Source organism: Capricornis sumatraensis, chromosome 19, assembly GCF_032405125.1.
Source record: "Capricornis sumatraensis isolate serow.1 chromosome 19, serow.2, whole genome shotgun sequence".
Classification (NCBI taxonomy): Eukaryota; Metazoa; Chordata; class Mammalia; order Artiodactyla; family Bovidae; genus Capricornis; species Capricornis sumatraensis.
In genome coordinates, this window is record NC_091087.1 from 49,451,776 (window position 1) to 49,476,470 (window position 24,695).

The 24,695-nt window shown below is 37.7% G+C and overlaps 1 protein-coding gene across 1 annotated transcript in view; it reads left to right on the forward strand.

The window, feature by feature from the left end:
* The window catches only part of NUBPL (NUBP iron-sulfur cluster assembly factor, mitochondrial), a 228,472-nt gene that overhangs the window by 169,909 nt on the left and 33,868 nt on the right, over positions 1-24,695 (forward strand). The window contains exon 8 of the mRNA XM_068991271.1: positions 13,611-13,696. Coding sequence (XP_068847372.1) covers positions 13,611-13,696 — 86 coding nt within the window. The remainder of the gene's footprint in view (positions 1-13,610; positions 13,697-24,695) is intronic.

The following is a 24,695-nucleotide window of genomic DNA, read 5'->3' on the forward strand; positions in this document are numbered from 1 at the left end:
ATAATTTATTAATAAATTTTAATTATTTTTTAAAATGAAGAAACTGTTTACTTCTTAATTTTGTTGTCATTCTTAAAATCTTCCTTTGGGAAAAACTCATCAACTCAGTTTGTGCTGTACTCCATAGTAGGTAGCTGCTGCTGCTGTTGCTTCTGCTGCTTATTAAAGTTTTTTTTTTCATTTATCTTTTATGCCTTTTTATTTTTTTATTGAAGCATAGTGAGGTTACAAAGCAACAAATACTATCCGTATGAAGGTAGGTGCTTAGCACTGTACAGGATCCAGGGATGGTTAAATCAAGTCTTTCCCCTAGACAAGTGTTCCAAACCTTTTTTTGATTTTTGGACCTTTTTTTGATACTTTGATGTATAAATGTAAATGTATTTGTACCTACAGAAACACAATTTTTATGTATAATTTTAGAAGGTTTACTGTCCTCAGGTTAAAAGTCCCATCTGAATCCTTGTACACTGTTGATGGGAATGTAAATTGGTACAGCCACTGGGGAAGGCAGTAGGGAGGTTTCTCAAAAAACTGAAAATAGAACTACCATATAACTCAGCAGTTCCATTCCTGGATACATATCTGAGAGAAATGGAAACACTAATTCAAAAAAACAAACACACCCCAATGTTCATAGCAACATTATTTACAATAGCCAAGATATGGAAGCAACCTAAATGCCTATCAATAGATGAATGGATAAAGAAGATGTGGTGAGTATGTATATATATCTATGTATACATATGTGTACACACAATGGAATACTACTCAGCTGTAAAAAAAAAACAACAACAACAATGAAAACTTGCCATTTCCAACAACATGGATGGGCTTGGAGAGTATTGTGCTAAGTGAGAGAAGTCAGACAGAGAAAGACAAATACTGTACAATGTCAGTTTTGTGTGGAATCCCCAAAATGCAACAAACTAGTGTATATAACAAAAAAGAAACAGACTTACAGATATAGAGAACAAATTAGTAGTTACTAGCATACTAGCAGTATGCTGCTGCTGCTAAGTCCCTTCAGTCGTGTCCGACTCTGTGCGACCCCATAGATGGCAGCCCACCACACTCCCCCATCCCTGGGATTCTCCAGGCAAAAACACTGGAGTGGGTTGCCTTTTCCTTCTCCAATGCATGAAAGTGAAAAGTGAAAGGGAAGTCGCTCAGTCATGTCCGACTCTTTGCGACACCATGGACTGCAGCCTGTAGGGGTAGGGAATAAGACATACAAACTATTAATGTATAATGTAAGCTACAAGGATATTATATTTTATAATACCTATAAATGGAACATAAAGTTAAAAAATTGTGACTCACTATATTGCACACCGACTTCCCTGGTGGCTCAGACGGTAAAGCGTCTGTCTACAATGCCAGAGACCCAGGTTCAATCCCTGGGTCGGGAAGATCCTCTGGAGAAGGAAATGGCAGTCCACTCCAATACTATTGCCTGGAAAATCCCATGGACAAAGGAGCCTGGTAGGCTACAGTCCATGAGGTCGCAAAGAGTTGGACACGACTGAGAGACTTCACTTACTTATATTGCACACCTGTGTATTTTATTGTATATCACTCATACTTGAAAACTGGAAGTCCCAGTCTTAGGAGACAGAGCAAAGGGAAGGTCAAGGAGAGGGAGTGGCAGGTAAGAAGAGAAACATGGATAGCTAAAATGTGGAGTACGAAGAAGTACTCTGAGAGATATAAACCCCCTGATATGGAGGAATGGCAACCCACTCCAGTACTCTAACATTTCTAAGTAAATACTAAAATTGAGCCAGTTCCCAGGATTTAGAGGGGAGGGCACCAGCCAAAGACTTGCTGGCCTGGCTTGAATCATGGCTTCCATCAATCCTTATAATCTGGAACAGCCTGCCAGAATCGTGTCTGCCTTTCTAGACCTACCTGAATTATTTTTCTCTAATTATGAACCTCATTTTCCTTTTTTCTTATCATTGACTTTAGAACTCTTTTAGGATACTCTGTGTTCTACTTATTCTTATGTCCCATATCCCACAAACCACAGAAGCTTTTTCAACTCTCATTTGAGCCCCGTTGTGATTCGACTTCCTTTTCTTTCCCATTGGACTCCTTGTATAACCTAGGATTGCTCCCCCTAAACCTTATATACCCACTGCCCTTCTTTCCTCCCTTTACTTTCTCTAATATAAGACACAGTTGACCCTTACTTAGAATGTCTTCCTTCTCCATTCACTGGGTACCCTGGTCCTGCTTACTCTTTATTCTGATGGCTACTACTTGCCATTTTCCCCCAGTCTCCCAGTTAGGAACCCTTTCTCCCTCTTTGGAATTCACATAGCATTTTATTTGAATGATTTCTATAGCACTTCTTATGTTCTCTGTTCAAAACTTACATAACTATGTTATCTTCTCTACCAGACTGTTACACCCTCGAGAGTAAAGCCTCTGCTTCATTCATCTTTGTGTTTTCACAGTGCCGAAATCAGTGCCTTCCTGTAATCACTCAGGAAATGTTGATCAGTGAATGAGTGTTTTATCTGTGTTGGTATTATCTTACCAACTAGGCAGTAAGCTGCTTGAATGCAATGATTTTTTTCCCCATTTATTATAGTATTTCTTAGAGTACCTTGGCAATGGCTTATGCAATTAATATTAATTGAATAAATGACAAAGTTAGTTGATTAGTTGTCACTGTTTATGCGCCCCCTCATCTAATTCATTCCTGTTATCTTTCCTAACCCAGCTGCTTTTACCTGGGAGCTCTTTTCTGTTTATCAGTTAAAGCATTACCTTTAAAAACATCAGTCAGTCAGTTCAGTCGCTCAGTCCGACTCTTCACGATCCCATGGACTGCAGCACGCCAGGCTTCCCTGTCCATCACCAACTCCCAGAGCTCGTGCAAACTCATGTCCATCGAGTCAGTGATGCCATCCAACCATCTCATCCTCTGTTGTCCCCTTCTTCTCCCGCCTTCAATCTTTTCCAGCATCAGAGTCTTTTCCATTGAGTCAGTTCTTTGCATCAGGTGGCCAAAATATTGAAGTTTCAGCTTCAGAATCAGCCCTTCCAATGAATATTTAGAACTGATTTCCTTTAGGATGGACTGGTTTGATCTCTTGGCAGTCTTAAGCGACTCTCAAGAATCTTCTCCAATACCACAGTTCAATAGCAACATAGATTTTATTTAATTCTTCCTTTGAGCGAAAAATATTTTCATTTTAGGGATTTCTTTATGCTATCTTTTTTCTTGTGTTATGTATAACATACTTGTGGTTAGTTGATACCTTTTGATACTAACTTTTCTTTGGTGTCTGGGATAATAGTATGCATGTGGGCACTTGTTATTTGGTTACATGCAGGTTCTGTATTATGGGCTTCCCAAGTGTCTCAGGGGTAAAGAATCAGGTAAACCTGTAATGCAGGAGATGCAGGTTCGATTCCTGGGTGGGGAAGATCTCCTGGAGAAGGAAATAGCAACCCACTCCAGTATTCTTGCTTGGGAAATCCAACGGACAAGGGGTTGCAAAAGAGTGGACCAACTTAGTGACTAAACAGCAATAACAACAACAAGCTCTGTATTAAATTACTGATGAGAGTCACTAGTGCTGCTCCATTGTAAGATAATAAGAAATTCTTATTCACTTGCAGGGATATTTGGCAAGGGACTAAATATCTGATTATCCTTATGTGTGGAATACCTGCCTACCCCATAGACTTAGAAGGAGCAAATGAGATAATGAACATAAAAGCTCTATATAAATGTATAGTCATTTTTAGAAACTACTTGAATGCTTTAGAAGGGTTTTTGGGGGGGGTGTGTGAAATGTTGTGAATTAGGAATCTTTATATGAACTTTGCATTTCTCCAAGCCATGTTGAGAATGAAATTGTGTTTTGTGCTTGTAAAGAGACATCATTTTGCAAAATTTATGGAGACAGACCTGTACAAGTAAAAGATCTTCTTTCTGAGTGCTAATTAGCAACTCTTTTTATGTGTTCCATTTTGTTCCGTAGGATAGATGACAAGCTCATTATAAGAGGAAACTTTAAAGAAACAAATCCTCCTCTTATTTGTTAAAAGTGTTGTGTAGCAAAAATAGTGATAAATGTGTTAACAGCAGTATTAGTAGCTAATGATTTAAATTTGAGCTTCCATGGACTACTGAATCATTATATACGGCAAATATCTAGTAGTTGTAGTAATATCTAGAGGGAAAGAGACAGAATAGAGGGTGAGAAGTAATCAATTACAGTCCTTGCATTTGCTCTTGTCTTGTTGAACCTGTCAAAAGGAGAAGCCAGAGTTATCAGTGATGATTTTGTTGTGTTATTTTTCTTAATTTTTTTTTTTTGGTTGCACAGTTTGCTGAGTTTTTGCTTGCTGTTTGTTTTGTTGTAAATTAGTTGGTGCCATATATTGAGGTGGGTATATTCCAGTGTTGACTTGTAGTGTTTTTTTTTTTTTAATTCATAGTGATGTACTCTTGGGAATTATCGAACACTTAGCTGCTCTTCCATAATGGAAGAGGATTAATATTTCTTTGAGAAACATTATAAGTTCCTTGAAAGTTTGAAAATATAGGTACCATGTTACTATTTGAATTCTAACAGATGTTGCCTAAAATATTTTTCTTCCTTTGTTAGGTGACTTTAATTCTTGGAATTAAGTGAAGAATTTATGCCTCTCATGAAATCTGTGAAACATTTTTATTTTTTGAGAGACTAGAGAGTTTTAGTGAGTGATTCATACTAAGATCCTCTATTAGTCAGGGTCCTAGCTGGAAAGAGGTGACACAGTTTAAAAAGAATTAACAGAGTGAGTTTAATGAAGGGATTAGTTACCGAGGTGTGGGTGATATCAGGAAACCAACAAGGCATGGAGAAATACCCAGAGGCTAGTGACAGTCAGGAATTTTTACGGACTGTCTGCCTGAAGGAGCAGAGAGTGAACCATGTTAATGCGGCCTGGCGACTGCATGGTAGAGGGGCTGATTGTTGGGAGCTCTGACCGCGGAGGAATGCAAGCAAGGGCAGAACTTCTGCAAGACAGAGAAAGCATGTGTATGGTACCTTCAGTGCTCCCACCTTTTCCTCCTCTCACAGCTTGTATCCTGGGTACCTGCTCTGGCAGATCCCTACTGAAAGCCAGAGGATAAGGAAATTCAGGTGATAGAATTCACACAGGCCAGCTACCTGGGTTGATCAGGACAAAGAATGAAGTAGAACTTGGGAAAGAGGCAGGGGAAGCAAGTGGAGCACAGCAAGTGGAAAATAATCAAAACAGCTTTTTTTTTCTTCATGATTGTCACTGTAACTGTGAATTAGTGACTTGTGATTGATGAGGTACAAAGATTCCTGCCTTCTGAAAGTTTGAAGCTAATACAGATTTCAGTACAGTTAAATTAGTGAAAATTCATGTTATCAGAAGGCAAAGTTTTACTGTCATCAAATTAAGGAACAGAATATTTATATTGGAGATAAACTGTGATGTTAAGTATATTTTGTTGCAGTGGGGAGTAATGGATAGAAGGGCTTACTTTGATAGGATAGAGCTATGAAAAAAAAGTTCTCCACTTTATTAAGTAAAAATAGATGCAGGAATAAAACTTCTGGAAATGATTCTTAAAACAGAAGGGACAAAGACTGAACACTCGTGAGGGGAGTACATGATCCCTTCTTGGTCTTCTTTTACTTCCAAGGAAAGGCATAGAGAACAGCCAGGTGATCCTAATGTGGGTACTGTCTTCATTACTTTCCCGCAAGGAGGGAGAAGCTACTGCGTGTGGCAGAGTAGGCAGCTAGACAATATGCTAAGTATCCACGGACTCAAGAGAAGCTGCCCTAGCAGACTGGCATTGCGTTATGGAAATGAGGTTATGCCCTTTCTTCCTGTCTGGAGCCCTTCCTGTCTGGACACTACAGATATAAGGAAAGCCAGAGGCCTTTCTGCCTCTTATTCACTTAAATGAGATGAGATGGGAATTTTAAATTAAGCCACCTTAATATTTCAGTCATCATTTAAAGTGAAAGGCATTTATTGCTTGTAAAAGGCAGTGGGCCTTTTGCCACATTAACTGAACTCCTATTCACTCATCATAGATGCTAGTCCAAGCCCACACTTGTATTTTTCCCACCACCAGCTTGGGCTATTCAGTTATCTCTTTTACAGTAACACTCTTTGACTGCCAATTTTAACAGTAGTGTGTGTGTGTGTGTGTGTGTGTATAAAATTTTCTTTATGTGTTTATTTGTGGCTGTCCTGTGTCTTTGTTGCCTTGCAGGCTTTTCTCTAGTTGTGACGTGCAGGTTTCTCATTGCGGTGGCTTCCCTCGTTGCAGAGCGTGGGCTCTAGGGCAAGCGAGGGGCTTCAGTGGTTGCGACTCCTGGATTCTAGAGTGCAGGCTCGATAGCTGGGGCCCATGGGTTTTGTTGCTTCACAACCTGTGGGATCTTCCCGGATCAGGGATTGTACCTGTGTCTCCTGTATTGGCAGGGGAGTTCTTTATCACTGAGTCACTGGAGAAGCCCAACAGTAGTTTTTATAACATGAAAGGATCAGAAACATATTGTTGCCTTCATTAAGTAAATTACTATGGGCCATATTTGGCTATTTTAGTGCTATTTTCCCCCTACATTGTACAATTTTTAATTACCTCAAACTGTAAAGCTTAAAGCATGCTTATACCTGATAGGTGGCAGACTTAGGTCATAGATTTTCTTAGTATTCAGAGATAGTAAATCTTCATTATGTTTTTGGTTTGTAGTATGAAACTAAAGGAGACAGTCAGTTTTGGATTTCTCCCCTGGTGTATTTCCATGAAAATGTTGGGCAGGGTTATAATTAATGGATATTTGGCAAATAATCACATGATGTAGAAGAGAATTACTGTTTTATCCGTCAAATTTTAAAAATTCTTTCCAAAATAATTTTTTTGTTTTTGTTAGGCAAATTGTAGCCAAGGATTAAAGATCAGGAATTGTATTCCAGTATTTTATCTTTAAGGATTCTCCTGGTAGTCAGTCTGAAACTTCAGTCTTTGTTAGTTTGGGAATCAAATTATAAAGCAAATATAATGCTATTGGTTAGTGAACAATAATGTTTCCAATTAAATTTAAGAAGCAGGGCCCCTGTAATTGTGTCAACATATATTATAGGTAGAAGTTATAGTGTGTCAGTTAACAGTTTAAGAAAATAGCCTAAGAATTAACAACTTTTAAACTATGACATGGAAAGACTCAGGATTTGAAAAACTTCCCCAAATGATTCTTATGTAGATTTCAGAATCATTCTGTGTAGAGCAACTTATTTGATAATTCCTTGATTTATCCAGCCTGTGTTTTGATGGGACCCTTCTGATATCATTCATTCAGTTTTGTGTTTGAAGAATTTTAGATACTTTGTTCATCATATGCCTGACAGCTAAAATTCCTTAGTATCTTAAAGTTCAGTGAATAGTTAATGGCCAATGGATAGTCAGATTCATATTAAAAACTACTTTTAAATATCTATTAAACATTTATATGTAGAAAAAGGATGAGACTCCCAATCTATCATTTAAACATTTTTGCGCTTTGTCTTAGATGTTAAAGATTTGATCAGAGTGCTGTGTAGCTCTGAAGAATGTCTTCATATCTTAAGTATGATTTGAAAATGGAGCAAAGCTTTTCCATGAAAAATGTCAGTCTTTCTTTTGTGAAATACACCTGGTTAAATACAGTTAAGGTAATGAGGGTATAGCGGTTCTCTTCTTTGGGGTTCATGTTAGAGAACGAATGTGTTCAGAAAGGAATGTGTGTCATTATGAACAAAACAACCTTTGGTGGTGGCTCACTGAGAGCGTGGGCAGCTTGAGCTTCATGTGCATCTAACAGAGTTTGAAATCCAAAATATTTAATCTTAAGAGTCCAGCATGAACAGACGCTTATAGAAGAACATTGCAGAGACATTTGTTTAAAACAACCAGGCTTCTCTAGGTGTTTACTGATCAGCATAAAGATGGACTCAAGACTTGAGGGTTTAATCTTTACTGATAATATCAGAACTGAGGGAGAGAATGAGAATGAGAGAGAGAGAGAGAGAGAGAGAGAGAGAGCATGTGAATAGAATATGAGAGAACTGTATGGTTCTAGCCCAAGCTCTTTAGAATCTCCAGAAACTTCTCTTGTCCTCAGTGGTTCACAGTGAACGCAGTCTGAATCCCTAGTGAGTTCATCATTAGGCTGAGGTGATTGGAAGCCTGTTGCCTTTGACTCCATTATTGAAAAGCTAATCTCTCTTTCTGAATAGCAGATATGTGTCCAGATTCCTTTAACAAACTTGAATTCTTAATTAAAAGTGCACATGCTCTCTCTCACCAATGACTTCGAAATACTGTGATTTCCACTGATTATTGTGTTTTGTAATGCTTGTTGGCAGCAATTGGCATAATTTTCTGTGACAAAATTCATTTCTAACGTGAGCAACATAATGATTGATCTTTAAATTAGTAAAACATATACCCTTTGTGACTATACCAATTCTCTCCTCTGTTGGAATGGAGTATAGAATCCAAAACAGTGACTCATGAAAGAACTATTTATATTCCCTGTTGAAACACAGTCTGGGGGTACATTTAAGGTGAATCTGCCTTTTTAACTTTTTTTTTACTTAATCTGCTGCTAATGTTAGTGGACATTTATTGATATTACAGGGAATAATGTTTATAATTCAGGAAGTTTGGGAGTTATAGAGAAGAATGGCAAGGGAGAGCTAAAAAACACTGAAGCAAATCTCCTTTACAGTCAATAAACAATTATGTTTATGCTAAGCTAGCAGAAAATGATTATTTTGCTGCAAGTATCTTTAAATAAATCAAGGAGCATCAGCAGCATTAAATATTAGAACACTGTGAACATTAAGAATAGCAGTTAATCTCTTCTTTTAAGTGTTGGTTGACTTTACATTGATGTGCTAAAGGATTATATAGAATTATTCATCCAGGTATACTTAAGGGCAGTTTTTGTTGTATATTTTTATTAGGTTCCAACACTGAAGTTCTCAATCAAGCATGGTTATTAGATACAATTTATGCCTTGGAGACTTAGAATGCCATAGTTGAGTAATTCCACACTGGTATAATTATGATCAGCCTAACATCTGGAATGATTAGTTTCAAATGCTTCAGTTCAGTTCAGTTCAGTTGCTCAGTTGTGTCTGACTCTTTGCGACCCTATGGACTGCAGCACGCCAGGCTTCCCTGTCCATCACTAACTCCTGGAGCTTATTCACACTCATGTCCATCGAGTCGGTGATGCCATCCAACCATCTCATCCTCTGTCATCCCCTTCTCCTCCCGCCTTCAATCTTCCCCAGCATCAGGGTCTTTTCAAAAGAGTCAGTTCTCCGCATCAGGTGGCCAAAGTATCGGAGTTTCAGCTTCAACATCAGTCCTTCCAGTGAATATTCAGGACTGATTTCCTTTAGGATAGACTGGTTGGATCTCCTTGCAGTCCAAGGGACTCTCAAGAGTCTTCTCCAACACCACAATTCAAAAGCATCAATTCTTTAGCGCTCAGCTTTCTTTATAGTCCAACTCTCACATCCATACATGACTATTGGAACTAACTGCTCTGAACTAACTGCAAATCTAGATATGCAGTTATAAATGCAGTTTCTTCTCAATACTCAGGAGAATTAGCAGTTAAGACAATACTCTAAATAATTATTTTTCAAGATGTTTACATATTTTCCAGAATCTGATAGACAACTAACCTCTTATAGTAAATCCCAGAGACTAAAATGCCTTTTACAATAGATTACAACTTGGAAAATAACATTTAAACAGTATTATTTATTTAGACTTAGACATTTACCCTAGAAAATGGATAGAAAATTCTTCATGGAATTCTTGAGATGGTACTTGATGGTACTCTGTTTTTACCCCTTGAAAATTATTATATTTATTGCAAAGTAAACATTCTCTTTGTTGCTATTAGTATTCCTTGTGGTCAGTAGAGGGAGCACAAGTTTTCTAACAAACCATCACAAAACTGAAGTGACATCATCAGTGATGGTATAGAGGGGAACAATCTAGGCTAGTTCATATTGGTTCATTTTCCAGGATCTGTGAGAAAAATTGAAATTTATTAAGATAGAGATAAACTGTAATATCGGATTTAGAGATCATATTTTAAGTTAAGAGGTTAGTAACAAAAACCAACATAATTCCTTTAAAATTGAAAAATATGCATTGCGATGCACAGATTGGTTAATGATTAATTTCACTGGAGATTTTGTTTCTCTTTTGTTTACTTTATTTCTTTATCATTTGTAGAGGTCACTTTAGGGTGTCTGGAATAGTACATGTGCAATGCACTAAAATTTGGTACAGCGAAAGAGGTGTAGTGATTTCGGTATGGGTCAGTTATGTTTTTGTATTGTTTAACAAGGGCTAGACATTTTTTTCTCAAAATTGCATCCTGAAGACTGATTGCATTGCAATTAGTCAATAGTTAAGAACATATATTTAAGGGGGAAAAAATCTTACACCAAAAACTCTTATGAATGTAGCTGGTAGTTCCAGTGGAATATTTACATGTGTTATGAGCATTTTATGGAACATGGAAGATGATTGTTTTCTGTCCTTGTCAGAAATTTATGATGATGTATGAGTGGTACTTTTTAAATTACAAACACTCAGGCATCATGGATTCTTATTTGTGATACCATGTTAGTGTTAAGTAAAAGAAAACCAAGACACTTTAATCCCTCTCTCTAGGGTCTTATAGCTATCACTAAGCAGTTTTGTAACAGTTTTGTTATTTTTTAAAAAGTGAAATAGCTCTTTAAATAAGACCAGTGGAAATAGGTTCATTTTATAGAGAAGTTAATTGAGATGTATTGAGATTTAGTGAGCATTAGCATAGTCAACAAAACCAGAATTCAGAGCTTTTGACTCCTGGTTCAAGGAGTTACAAAGAGTTCTTAGAGCTGTAGTCTAGGATAATTCGAAAACATAGGACAATTATTTAAATTCCTGATCCTTTATTAAGTGCCTGTTTTGTGTACAGCATAGTTATTTTGTTTGATTAAAAATTGAGAAAAATAACCATCTGTGAAACTATATTGTGTAGTAGTAATACAGTGGGTGCAGTGTGTTTCAACCAAAAAATGTTTATATTATCTTAAAGCTAAAGGTACTTTTTAAGGCTAATAGAAAACCCCTCTGTACTGATTTATCATTATGAGAGAATTTGGAGGAAATAGCCAAGGGGTGGGGGGCATTGTTTACAGGTGAAGAGAATGGCTCTGAGACTGAGGGACTATAATTCTTAGAGGGGGTGGTATTTCACATTTGCTTAAAAAGGATTACTGAGGCGGTCAGGTTGAACTGAAAACTACGGTTAAGAGGGAATGCAAAATCGCGTGATCAGAGAGCTGGCTGAGACCTTAAAGACTGTCTGCCCTTGCATTAATTTTACGGCTAAGGAAACTGAGACCTGGAGTGATTCTGAGTTATTTGCCCAAGGTTAGTCACACAGGTGGATGGGGGCAGAACTGGAATTAATTTTCTTCCAAATGCCTGGATATGATAACAGAACCGGGAAGGTGGCAAATTATGGAAATACACTGGATGTGCAGAGTTGAGTATATTTTTGCACAAGTTATTTCCATCAGTCTTTAAAAGAGGAAAAAGAGAAATGTTGGTTTGTTTTGGGTTTCTTGGGAAGAATAGAATATTTGTATTCAAAATAGAAGAATGTAGTGATCCACGGAATAGTTCAAAAAGTAGGATGAGCTGCCTAATGGCAAATATGAAAATGACCTTGCCAACAACTTCTAGGACATTTTTACTAATAATAGTAATAAAAATAATAAAAATATAACCAACAGCAACAGCTACCATTTATTGAATGTTTACCTATGGCATCATGTTGAGTATCTTATGTACATTACTTCATCAAATTATTGCATCCTGTGACCTAAGAATTACTATGCCATTTTGTAAATTAGAAACTAAATCTCAAAGAGATTAAGTTATTCCCCTTGTCACACTGGTAGTCAGCTATGGAATAAAAATTTGAATTCTCATTCTGTTTGAATTCCAAGCCAGTGTTTCTGAAGCTTGACTAATGAATAAACCCTTCTTCTAAAGGAAAATAATCTGCTCATGCCCCAAATAGACTTATTTTTATTAGTAGATTACTTAACTAAGCATAAACACAAATTCCTTAAGCTTATAGCTCTTATATAATTTTTAAAAACTACAAAACTTACAAATTAAATTCAAGCAAATGTATAAGATCAATAAAATTCAAATTAATGACATTAATTTAATATGAAAGATGAAGTTTTGGCTGAAATGAAAGTACCAATTGCAAGGTGAATTTGTAGCTAACTGCTGCTGCACAGTTACTCTGGGTTTAGTGTGCCATTACTGCCACATGCTTTGTGAGAACTTGATTCTGCTGCTACTTTTCTCTGTTCTGTCTTCTTCAAATTGTCCCTTCAGACTCTGTAGTACTCTGTAATAGTATCATTTGCCCTTCACTTGATGCCGTCAGTTATTTATTGTTAATCCGACTTCTGTTCTCATTGGCTATGCCAAAGTACTACTCCCAATTTGGTGGTTTGGAATGCTGGAACGTCATGGCAGTAAGTATTTAATTATAAGATTGTGGTCATCAGGTGATCTAAAATGTTCATTTTTTCAGTCTGTCATCTAGAAGAAACCCCCAAATTTAAGAAATTCATAGTGTCTACAGATTATAACCAGGTCTCTTGAGTTTCTACTTACAGAAAAAAATTGCACTGCACTTTCCCTCAAAACTCAAAACCTATTACCATAACTATACTATACTATACTATACTATAACCTGTTACTATAACTCAAAACTATTACTGTGGGATAACAGTGGAGACCCAGGAAAGCCTCCATCTCCATCTACTTTCAGTGCTGCCTTAGTTGAGGCTACCCCTGTTTTGCATCCAAGTTTCTGCCACAACCCCTAGTTTTATCCCCACCAAAGTATTCTCTACAGTATAAACCACAGGAGCGAGTTTTCTGGAATACAGATTTAGAGCTCAGCTGGGTATCACTTCTTTCTGGAAACTTTCCCCTGTGGTTTCTTCTTATCACTAGTTTCCTCACCCCATTCATGATCACCTTCACCATCCTCTTCTCTAGATTGAATTAGTTATTTTCCCTTTGTTCCTCCTTTATAAACTGCATAACACCCTAGGTCTACCTTTATTATAACCCTTATTAGCATACTGTGTTGAATCCTTAATTTGGGGGTTTCCCCAAGTAGGCTGTTAGGTTCTTGAAAGTAAAGCATACCTTGTGCATCTTCTAGGTAGCACATTGTGTGTGTGTGTGAAAGGGAAGAAGATCCTGATGATACAGCTGTGATCATGAATCACAGGTCAGTTTTAATTTTAGGAGTGAGGAGTCAAAAATTGGCAAGAACAAAACAGACATTTCCTTATCTTTCCTATTCATGTATGTGAAATTTATACAGGTTACCTAAACAGTTAATATAATAGACTCTTTTAGTGTGTAGTCAACATAATTTTGGAAGTATTTCCATACGGAGTTAAATAGTAGCATCATTTTGCTATGGTTTCTGTTTTCTCTCGGTTAGGTGCTGTCATTGTCTCCACGCCTCAGGACATTGCACTGATGGATGCACACAGGGGGGCTGAGATGTTTCGAAAAGTCCACGTGCCTGTAAGTATTTACACCTTCACTGTTGGAAAAATAAGAAATGCTTCTAAGTGAAAAAGCAGATCACTGAGAAATACAAACATTTAATTTAGTCCTGGGTGGAAATCTGTATGAGCACCCTACTTCATTTTTTGTTGTTGTTGAGTCGCTAAGTCATGTCCAACTCTTATGCAACTCTATGGGTTGTAGCCGCCAGGCTCCTCTGTCCATAGGCTTTCCCAGGCAAGAATACTGGAGTGAGTTGCCATTTCCTTCTCCAGGGGATTTTCCTGACTCAAGGACTGAACCCACATCTCCTGCACTGGCAGGCAGATTCTTTACACTGAGCCACCAGGAAGCCCATACTTCACTTTAATTGTTACTTTAAAAATACACATATAGGTGGAAACAGGAATGCACATTATATTAATCAAAGAAAATTATGAAACATCCTTCAGGTATGAGTTTTCTTTTTTTGTTATGAGTTTTCTGAACAATTATTCCCTCTCTCAACTATTTGTAGCTGTCACTGACTGAAAAAAAAATAACGAGAATTTTGGGAAATTATTTAGGTAGATGACTTTTTTCCTTCTGTCTTCTACAGTTTAACTCATTTATAGCTCAACCATCTTCTTGAAAGTAAGAATTTGCTATACAAAGTGGCAAAAAATAAAAATTTTATAAAAAGGAAAGAAAGGACAATTAAAATCAGATGGAGTCAGAGTGAAGTCTGTAAACAAAGTGCATGCTATTAAGGGACTTAGATGTGTGCTAGAAGTATGCCATGTATCTTCAAGCAATCACAGGGAGAGAAATATAGGGCCATTATAAGACTGTCCATTTCTATGAGGTTAACTAAAAGAGCTTGAAGCACTATTTATAATCGCCAGGACATGGAATCAGCCTAAATGTTCACTGACATATGAAAGGATAAAGAAGATAAACTATTACTCAGCCATCAGAAAAGAATGAAATAGTGCCATTTGCAGTAACATGGATAGACCTAGAGAGTATCATACTAAACAAAGCAACTCAGAAAGAGAAAGATAAATACCATATGATGTTACTCATATGTAGAATCTAAAGTGCTATACAAATCAATTTATTGATAAAACAAAAACAGACTCACAGACATAAAGAACAGACTTGTGGTTGCCATGGGGATGAGGGAATAGGGAAGGAAAGGAACAGGAGTTTGGGGTTAGTTGAAGATAACATAGATATATATATATACAACTGAGTCACTTTGTTGTGCAGAAGAAATTAACACAACATTGTAAGTCAACTATACTTCCGTAAATTTTTTAAAAAAGAGCTTGATGCTCAAAAGAAGCAGAACTAAGAGGAGAGGCATTACTCTTTCCTAGATCCTCAAGAATACTAATAAAAGAAACCCTGTAGGTAATGAACACATTTTCATCATCTTTGTAACCATAAATAGAGGGTTCTTCCTCCTAGTGTGCCTCATCAAAAGCAAGTGGATTTGTGCCAAAGTGTGGTTTAGAACAAGTGTTCAGTATGAAGCCAAAATGATGCTTCCATCTCCGTGGCTCCCAATGGCTTTGTTTAATTCTTGGTTAGATTTTAGAGCTTATAAAGTGGAACTTTTTGTTTTTGTTTTCCTTTATGGTTTATTGCAGGGTATTTAATATAGTTCCCTGTGCTGCACAGTAGGACCTTGTAGTTTATCCATTCTGTATATAATAGTTAGCATCTGCTAATCCCAGACTCCCAATCCAACCCCATGATCCCAGAAACCACAAGTCTGTTCTGTTTGTGAATCTGTTTCTTTTTCACAGGTAAGTTTATTTGTGTCACATTTTAGATTCCACATATGAGTGACATTATATGGCATTCATTTCTCTCTCTGGCTTACTTTGCTTAGTGTGATAATCTCTAAGTCCATCCATGTAGCTACAAATGGCATTATTTCAGTCTTTTTGATGGCCAAGTAACATTCCATTGTATATGTGCGTACACACACCGCATCTTTATCCATCCATCTGTTGGTGGACTGGGCGTTTGGGTCGTTTCCGTGCCTTAGCTGTTGTAAATAATGCTTCTGTGAACATCGGGGTGCATGTATCTTTTTGATTTAGTTTTGTCTGCATATATGGCCAGGAGTAGGATTGCTGGATTATACAGTAGCTCTATTTTTTGGTTTCTGAAGAACCTTCTTACTGTTCTCCATAGTGACTGCACCAATTTACATTCCCACCAACAGTGCAGGAGAGTTCCCTTTTCTCCATGCTCTTGCCTGCATTTGCTATTTGTAGGTTTTTTAGTAATGGCCTTTCTCTTTGCAGTTTTGATTTGCATGTCTCTAATAATTAGTGATTTGAGTATCATTTGTATGTCTTCTTTGGAGAAATGTCTGTTTAGGTCTTCTGCCCGTTTTTTGATTGGGTTGTTTTTTTGTTATTGAGTTGTATGAGCTGTTTGTGTATTTTGGAAATTAAACCCTTATCAGTTGCATCATATGCAAATATTTTCTCCCAGTCCATAGGTTGTCTTTTCATTTTGTTATGGTTTCATTTGCTGTGCAAAAGCTTATAAAATTGAAGTTTAGCTTGGACAAATTTTAAAGCAATAGTAACAAAATACCTGCTTCAGATAGAAAACTGTCTCGATAAAGCACTTAGTTGAACAATTTTATTTCCTATTATGCCTTCCAAGATAAACTAGATGCAAGTAATGTGCCTACTCAGATAAATAATAAGAATACTTATATGAGATTTTAAAGTATAAATCAGCAAAAAGTTAGATAGTTATCCACCCAAAATTATGAGAACAAGTAATTCATAATCCGTCTTTCTGGCAGGAATTAGATAACTGAGCCGATGCTCTGTTACTGCCACTCCAAGGTCAAGGTAATAACCGTTCTATCAGCATATAAGTGAATGCTTAACTTCTGGTTCTATAAGATGAGTGCAGAGGCAGGTGTCCAGCTCACTGAAAAGGAGCATGAAATCCTTGAGAGAAAAGTTTTTAAAAGAGAGGAAGCCAGAATTTTCTTATGTGGGTGTCACTAAAGGATAAAAGTTGAGCTGTCAACCAGAAAGTATTGTGAGGAAGTACTGGGCAGCATAAGGCTTGTGGGACTAGGGCAAGATTAGTTATGGAAAAAAGGAGATGTTCATAAAGTGAAAGTGAATGTTGGAATATAAGTTTGCAGAGTCAGAGCAGTCCTGGGTCATGACAAGGTACAGGAGATGGTTGGTCATGGGTGTGTGGGGCTGAAGAGGAGTGGAAATGAAAGTCTTTGGAATTGCATAATCCCTCTGTTATTTTTTTGACATTGTCTGTTGTCTTCATTATAGCCCTCATTCTTCACCCATTTTAATTATTTGCCTTCTAAACTGCAAAAATTTGGAAAAGCAGTAGAATGTTGTAGTCAGCTCTTAACCTGCAAAACAAGACAGGTACTCAGTAATCTTTGCAAGTAAATGAATGAGAACTTCCCAGCAGAGAGCTCTGTAAGCAGTTGGAGGACAGCCATGGTGTAGCTGCCTTGTGAAGGGAATCCTGGCTTTGAGCAAGATGTGGATTTGATGACCTCTGAGGTCCTTCTGGCACTTAAGAGCCTTGCAGTCTGAGAAATGGTAAAGCATTTGAAATTAGAAAGTGTTCCATAAATGCAAAGGAGAAATGTTATGCTTTGTTTATACCACTTTATTTCATTTTTTCCCTGGTTTTTAGTCTTATTCTCTTTTTTCCTCTTTTGAAGTGCATTAGTTACCATGGAAACAGTGATGTCATTGGAATTCATTGGTATGGTCAGAGTTTATTAATGTCTACAAAAATGTTTTGAAATTAATTTAAATAATTTCCTAAAATTCAAGGCTCCTTAGGGGAAGGAGAAGAAGAGCTATTAAATTCTCTGTTCTCTGCCCGAAATGGTATCAACTTTGCCAAATTCTTGATTATGTCAGTATTTGTAGATAGACAGTTTTAAAAAATAATAATAATTTTTTAATCTTACACATTTTTAATGATGATTATGTACTGTGTCATTCTCATCCATTTTTTTTGCCTTTTATAAGGAAAGCCCTTATAAATGTTAAGAAGCAGAAACATTACTTTGCCAACAAAGGTCCATCTAGTCAAGGCTATGATTTTTCCAGTAGTCATGTATGGATGTGAGAATTGGACTGCAAAGAAAGCTGAGCGCCAAAGAATTGATGCTTTTGAACTATGGTGTTGGAGAAGACTCTTGAGAGTCCCTTGGACTGCAAGAAGATCCAACCAGTCCATCTGAAAGGAAATCAGTCCTGAATGTTCATTGGGAGGACTGATGTTGAAGCTGAAACTCCAATCCTTTGGCCACCTGATGCGAAGAACTGACTCACTGGAAAAGACCCTGATGCTGGGAAAGACTGAAGGCAGGAGGAGAAGGGGACAACAGAGAATGAGATGGTTGGATGGCATCACCGACTCAATGGACATGAGTTTGAGTAAACTCCGGGAGATGGTGATGGACAGGGAGGCCTGGCGTGCTGCAGTCCTATGGAGTCGCAGAATCGGACACGACTGAGCTGACTGATAAGGAAGGCCCAGACACCTCAATTTAGGGCCCTTCCCCTTCTGTTTGAACTGTAAAGTCACAGGGATTTCACTACCCAGCCCCTTCTTCTTAGGTAATCTTCTTTGCAGATGCTGAAAAGTATATTAAAGTATGTCATTGTTTAGTCGCTAAGTCATGTCTGACTCTGTGCAATCCTATAGGCTGTAGCCTGCCAGGCTCCTCTGTCCATGGAATTCTCCAGGCAAGAATAGTGAAGTGGGTTGCCATAACCTTCCCCAGGGGATCTTCCCGACCCGGGGATCGAACCCATGTCTCCTGCACTGGCAGGTGGATTCTTCACTCCTGAGCCACCAGGGAAGCACATAGTAAAGTATTTTTCCTCTCTTATTCTTTCTATATATAAAGGGTCAGTTCATAATTTTAGTTCAACAAATGCTTATGTTTATTTATTCTACAAATATATATTTACTTACATTGAGTGCCTTCATAAGCAAATTACTGTGGTAAGCTCAACTGATGATTTTTTTTTTTTTAAGTGAGAATGAAGCCTTTTTCTTCAAATACCTTATCATCTTGTAGACTAACTCCATTGTGGTGCAGGGACTCTGAATGCTGAGGGACATGAGAACTCTTTCTTCTCTGGGCTATCAAGGAGAATTTTCATGGGAAAGCCATGTTTGGCATTCTTTTTTTTATTTTTTTAATGTTCCTGTAATTTTGTACATGCTGGTCCCTGGCCTGAAAAGCCATTTCCAGTTCATATTCATTTTTCAAATTCCTGCTCAGGCATGACATTGTCTAGGAAACTTTTCCCAACCTACCAGAAAAGGTTAATACTTCTTTCTGTGAGCTACTTGAACGTATATCTAGTTTGCCTCTTATTCCACTATAAGTTTACCTATCAGTCCCAACAGAAGAATCGAGTTCTTAGAGGGCAAGAAACATATCTTAAATATCCTCAAATGTTCCTTCCTACACTAACATTTGACCTGTTATATAATGCCATCCACAATCTGCTGTTCCCAGCTCAAGGCCGCTCTGATTGGCTTTCTCTCTGCCCCAGGCAAACAGGTTCTTTCACTTCTTTGAGACTTCCATAGTTTCTCTTCTCATGGTCCTCAGCATGCTGTTTTCATATCTCAGAACCCTTACCCTCACTTCTCACTTGGTAGATCCTTTTTATCCTTTGGTGCTTAGATTAAATGGCTTTTTCTCTGGGAGACTTGCTCTGACCCTATTAATGAGGTAAGCTCTTTCTAGTGTATGATTCAGTAATGCTCTGCTTCCCCTTTTGAAACTGTTTTCACATTTCGTCAGTATTTTCATATCATAGTGCCATACTGTCAACTCTGTGAGTACGGGGACCACTGACCTCCTACTGTGTCCACAATGTATGGAAGTGAAAAGAAAGTGAAAATCGCTAAGTCGTGTCTGACTCTTTGCGACCCCATGGACTGTAGCCTGCCAGGCTCCTCTGTCCATGTAGTTCTCCAGGCCAGAGTCCTGGAGTGGGTAGCCATTCCCTTCTCCAGGGGATCTTCCCAATCCAGGGATCAAACCCAGGTCTCCCACATTGCAGGGAGATTCTTCACCAGGTGAGCTACCAGGGAAGCCCCCAGAACCTACAGCTGCTCACTAAATTTATACTGAATGAGTGAGTGGAGGAGGATTGTTACTAGTTTATCATGAGACTAGGGAAGGGACAGAATTCAGTCTGAAAAAAATGAGGAAATAAAAAAATGTTCAGGGTTATTCAGTTTGTCTATAGTTGAATTAATATATTTCTATGTGTCTTTGCTAGCTAGGCCCAGGTTCGGTCAAGCCTTAAATACTAGGTTAAAGAATTTGGACATTCTTCTTGAAACGTTTAGAGGCATGCATAATGAATGCTGGATAGGAAACAGACAAAATTAGAATGGAACATAGAAAGAAATTAATCTTGTGGAGATAAGTAGAATAGCAGCCAGGAGCATGGAGGCAATAAGAAAGCATTAGCAATGGTCAGAGTCATTCACGGTCCAGGCTGTGACCCACCAGTGAGTCAGGATACCAATACAGTGAGAGATATAACCAAAGTTTTAAAACAATATCAGGGTGAATTGCTCTTAGGAAGAGAAAGTGTTATTTCATAGGGATATGGTCTCAGTCATAAACACATATACATGTGTTTTTGTATTAGATCAAGATGTCAAATATTTCTCTTATAAGACAGTTATAGAAACTTGCAAAAACACTAGTGTAGGTGATAGGTTCAGTTCAGTTCAGTTAAGTCACTCAGTCATGTCCAACTCTTTGCAACCCCATGAATCACAACACACCAGGCCTCCCTGTCCATCACCATCTCCCGGAGTTCACTCAAACTCACATCCATCAAGTTGGTGATGCCATCCAGCCATCTCATCCTCTGTTGTCCTCTTTTCCTCCTGCCCCCAATCTCTCCCAGCATCAGAGTCTTTTCCAATGAGTCAACTCTTCGCATGAGGTGGCCAAAGTACTGGAGTTTCAGCTTTAGCATCATTCCTTCCAAAGAACACCCAGGGCTGATCTCCTTCAGGATAGACTGGTTGGATCTCCTTGTAGTCCAGGGGACTCTCAAGAGTCTTCTCCAACACCACAGTTCAAAAGCATCAATTCTTCGCCACTCAGCTTTCTTCACAGTCCAGCTCTCACATCCATACATGACCACTGGAAAAACCATAGCCTTGACTAGATGGACTTTAGTCGACAAAGTAATGTCTCTGCTTTTGAATATGCTATCTAGATTGGTCATAACTTTCCTTCCAAGCAGTAGGCATCTTTTAATTTCATGGCTGCAGTCACCATCTGCAGTGATTTTGGAGCACCCCCAAAAATAAAGTCTGATGCTGTTTCCACTGTTTCCCCATCTATTTCCCATGAAGTGATGGGACCAGATGCCATGATTTTCGTTTTCTGAATGTTGAGCTTTAAGCCAGCTTTTTCACTCTCCTCTTTCACTTTCATCAAGAGGCTTTTTAGTTCCTCTTCACTTTCTGCCATAAAGGTAGTGTCATCTGCATATCTGAGGTTATTGATATTTCTCCTGGCAGTCTTGATTCCAGCTTGTGCTTCATCAAGCCCAGTGTTTCTCATGATGTACTCTGTATATAAGTTAAATAAGCAAGGTGACAATATACAGCCTTGACGTACTCCTTTTCCTATTTGGAACCAGTCTGTTGTTCCATGTCCAGTTCTAACTGTTGCTTCCTGACCTGCATAGAGGTTTCTTAAGAGGCAGGTCAGATGGTCTGGTATTCCCATGTCTTGCAGAATTTTCCACAGTTTATTGTGATCCACACAGTTAAAGGCTTAGGCATAGTCAATAAAGCAGAAATAGATGTTTTTCTGGAACTCTCTTGCTTTTTCGATGATCCAGTCGGTGTTGGCAATTTGATCTCTGGTTCGTCTGCCCTTTCTAAAACCAGCTTGAACATCAGGGAGTTCACGGTTCACGTATTGCTGAAGCCTGGCTTGGAGAATTTTGAGCATTACTTTACTAGTATGTGAGATGAGTGCAATTGTGCAGTAGTTTGAGCAGTCTGTGGCATTGCCTTTCTTTGAGATTGTAATAAAAACTGACCTTTTCCTGTCCTGTGGCCACTACTGAGTTTTCCAATTTGCTGGCATATTGAGTGCAGCACTTTCACAGCATCATCTTTCAGGATTTGAAATAGCTCAACTGGAATTCCATTACCTCCATAGCTTTGTTCGTAGTGATGCTCTCTAAGGCCCACTTGACTTTACGTCCCAGGATGTCTGGCTCTAGGTGAGTGATCACACCATCGTGATTATCTTGGTTGTGAAGATCCCTCCTGTACAGTTCTTCTGTGTATTCTTGCCACCTAGTGAGGGTCTAATTAGAATAATGGCAGTGAAAATGAATAACATAATTAACATTTTGAAAGAAGAACAGACAGGCTTAGCAATTGATTACATAGGGTAGGGTGGTTTGGAAAAAAGTCAGAAATCAAAGGGATTTTGAGTTATGCTGCCATTCATAAATGTACCAGGAGCTAGTTTTTTACTCTCAGGATTATGGTGAACTAGAAATAAGAGATTAGATTCTCAGTCACAAATCCCTATCCTATTCTCTAAAGATTATGATTTAAAAGTGTTTGGCAAGGAAGAGACTGGTGTTGGCCTTTTTAGTACTATTCACATCACATGATATATGTGACTGTCCCTTCTCTTCACTGTACCACATTTTTTAATTTATCTATATAGTTGTAGCCTTTTATACACAGATTTTTTCTAAGTACATGGAGAGCTATATTCTTTAAGTATATCTTTTATGGTTGCAAGTTAAATTACTTTAGAAACTGTATTATAATGTTAAGGCAATAGAGTGCAGCTTATAGAGGCATTTTTACATAGTAGTTTAGAAGAGTGAACTCAGGAGAGTGAATGCTAGAATTCAAATCCCAGATCTGTCACATTTAGCAATGACCTGAGCAAGTTACTTAATCTGTGCCTCAGTTTTCTCATTCATAATATAGGAATTATAATAGTATTTCCCTCAGAGGATTGAGGGAAAAAAATGAGGGCTTAGTACAGTGCTGGGAACAATCTAGTAAACACTTGATTGACATATATAATATTATATATATATACACATATATAGTTATATATATACATATATAATGTTATATAATTAATGTTGCTTATTATTCATATCATGAAACATAACTTTATAATTCATAGGTGTTCATGTATTGGCCAAGGTATTTTGACTGGTCTCTTTATTTGCTAATAAGAATGTTAAAGAAGAAAATTTTTAAAAATTTAGATGAATAGGGTCTTTGAGATCTCCTTATTTGTTGAGTATTTTTGTTGGGCCTAATTTGTTCTCTTCATATATTATTAAGTTTCTAAAGTTATTTAGAGTCTGAAATTCTGTATTACTTAAACTTTACATTATTTAATGTCAACTAATTGGTGTCACAGGCAGACCTCAAAAGTTATAATGATGCAGATTAGGTAGAATTTTATTTCTTGCTTATATAACAATACTAGTATGTGAACAGGTGAGCATGGTGGTTTTTATTCCTCAAAGTCTTTTAAGCTAAAGACCACTGCCATTTTAAAATGTGACTTCTAAGGTCACCCTTGGGCCATCCTCATTTGAGCTAGCCAGAAGAGAAAGACAGTACAGACATGTCATGGGAGATTTTTATGGACAAGGCCTAGTTGTGGCACACATGCTTCTATACTTCTGTGCCCATTCTCTTAACTAAAGCTGTGTTATGTGACCACAGTCATATTTCTCAAGGAGCCTGAGAAGCACAGGATAGCTGTATGCTAAGTATGAAAGATGAGAATGGGTTTTGGTGAGCAGCTAGCTGTCTGTGCTGCAGTTGACCTGGCAACAAATATATTAAAGGTTAGTGCTGGGCACTGAACTTTTTTTCCTCCTTTTAATTAATTTTTGAAATTCTATTAATATAACTATTTCAGCCTTGCAAATAGTTAATAATTTTATAAGAGAGAGATTGGAACTTTGCTTTCCCTGTGGTTTATTTTTTCTGCTGGCTAAAAGCAAACAAAAAATTAAGAATCCTACTGTGGTATGGAACTTTGTCGTATTTATTTGTAAGGGTTAATGATTATATTGTCTCCTGAGAGAAATTAGATGATCTTAGAACCTAAAATAATTGATTCTTATCATTTTTTTTTTAAACCAAAGACCCTATAAGTTGCTCTGAGTGATGAGGATCAAAACTGTAGTTCATTCTTTTTCTGGCACAGTCACCATTTGTGGCCGTAGGGTATCCGTTTGGACCAGGAGTTTCACATCTTCACCCTTGAATGCCTTCAAGAGTCAAGTGTTCTTTATATCTACCTGGGAGCTTTTTCAACATCTGGTTTGTCTTTTGGACCCTGAAAGTTCAACTTTAATACCTCAAGTCTACCTACCTTACAAAGCAATTTAGAAAGAGGTAACCTTACATGAAGATAGAGGCAAGTGACACATTTCTTCTCTTCATTCTTGAGCATGATTTTTCCTCTGTGATCATCAAGTTGTCTCGTTTGAGTCTCTGAAAAGTTTAGTGCTTAGTCTTTCATCACTGGGCTTGAAGGCCTCGGAAGGTGCTATTAGAATTCATTCTAGGAACTCTGTTAGTTTGCACATGATGTATCTCATGTGGCTTCCTTCTTCACAACTGGACAATTTTTCCATTTTCAAAAAGTGACTTTTCTTCAGTCACAAGCTTTGTAAGACTGAGTAGATAGCATTCTGCATCTCAGCCACAGTTTTATCTTAGAGACTGAAGCTGCTTGCTCATTTTTGTCTTCCTCCAGCATCTCTCAGCGGCCCATGTATGCTCTAAGTGGGAATGCCGTTCTATGTGATTTACATGAATTACCTAATCTAACCCTCACAATAACCCTGTGAGGTAATAACATTATTTTCCCCATTTTTCTTACATGGAAACTGTAGTACAGAGCTGAAACATTTCACATAAGGCTGCCTATCTGTTT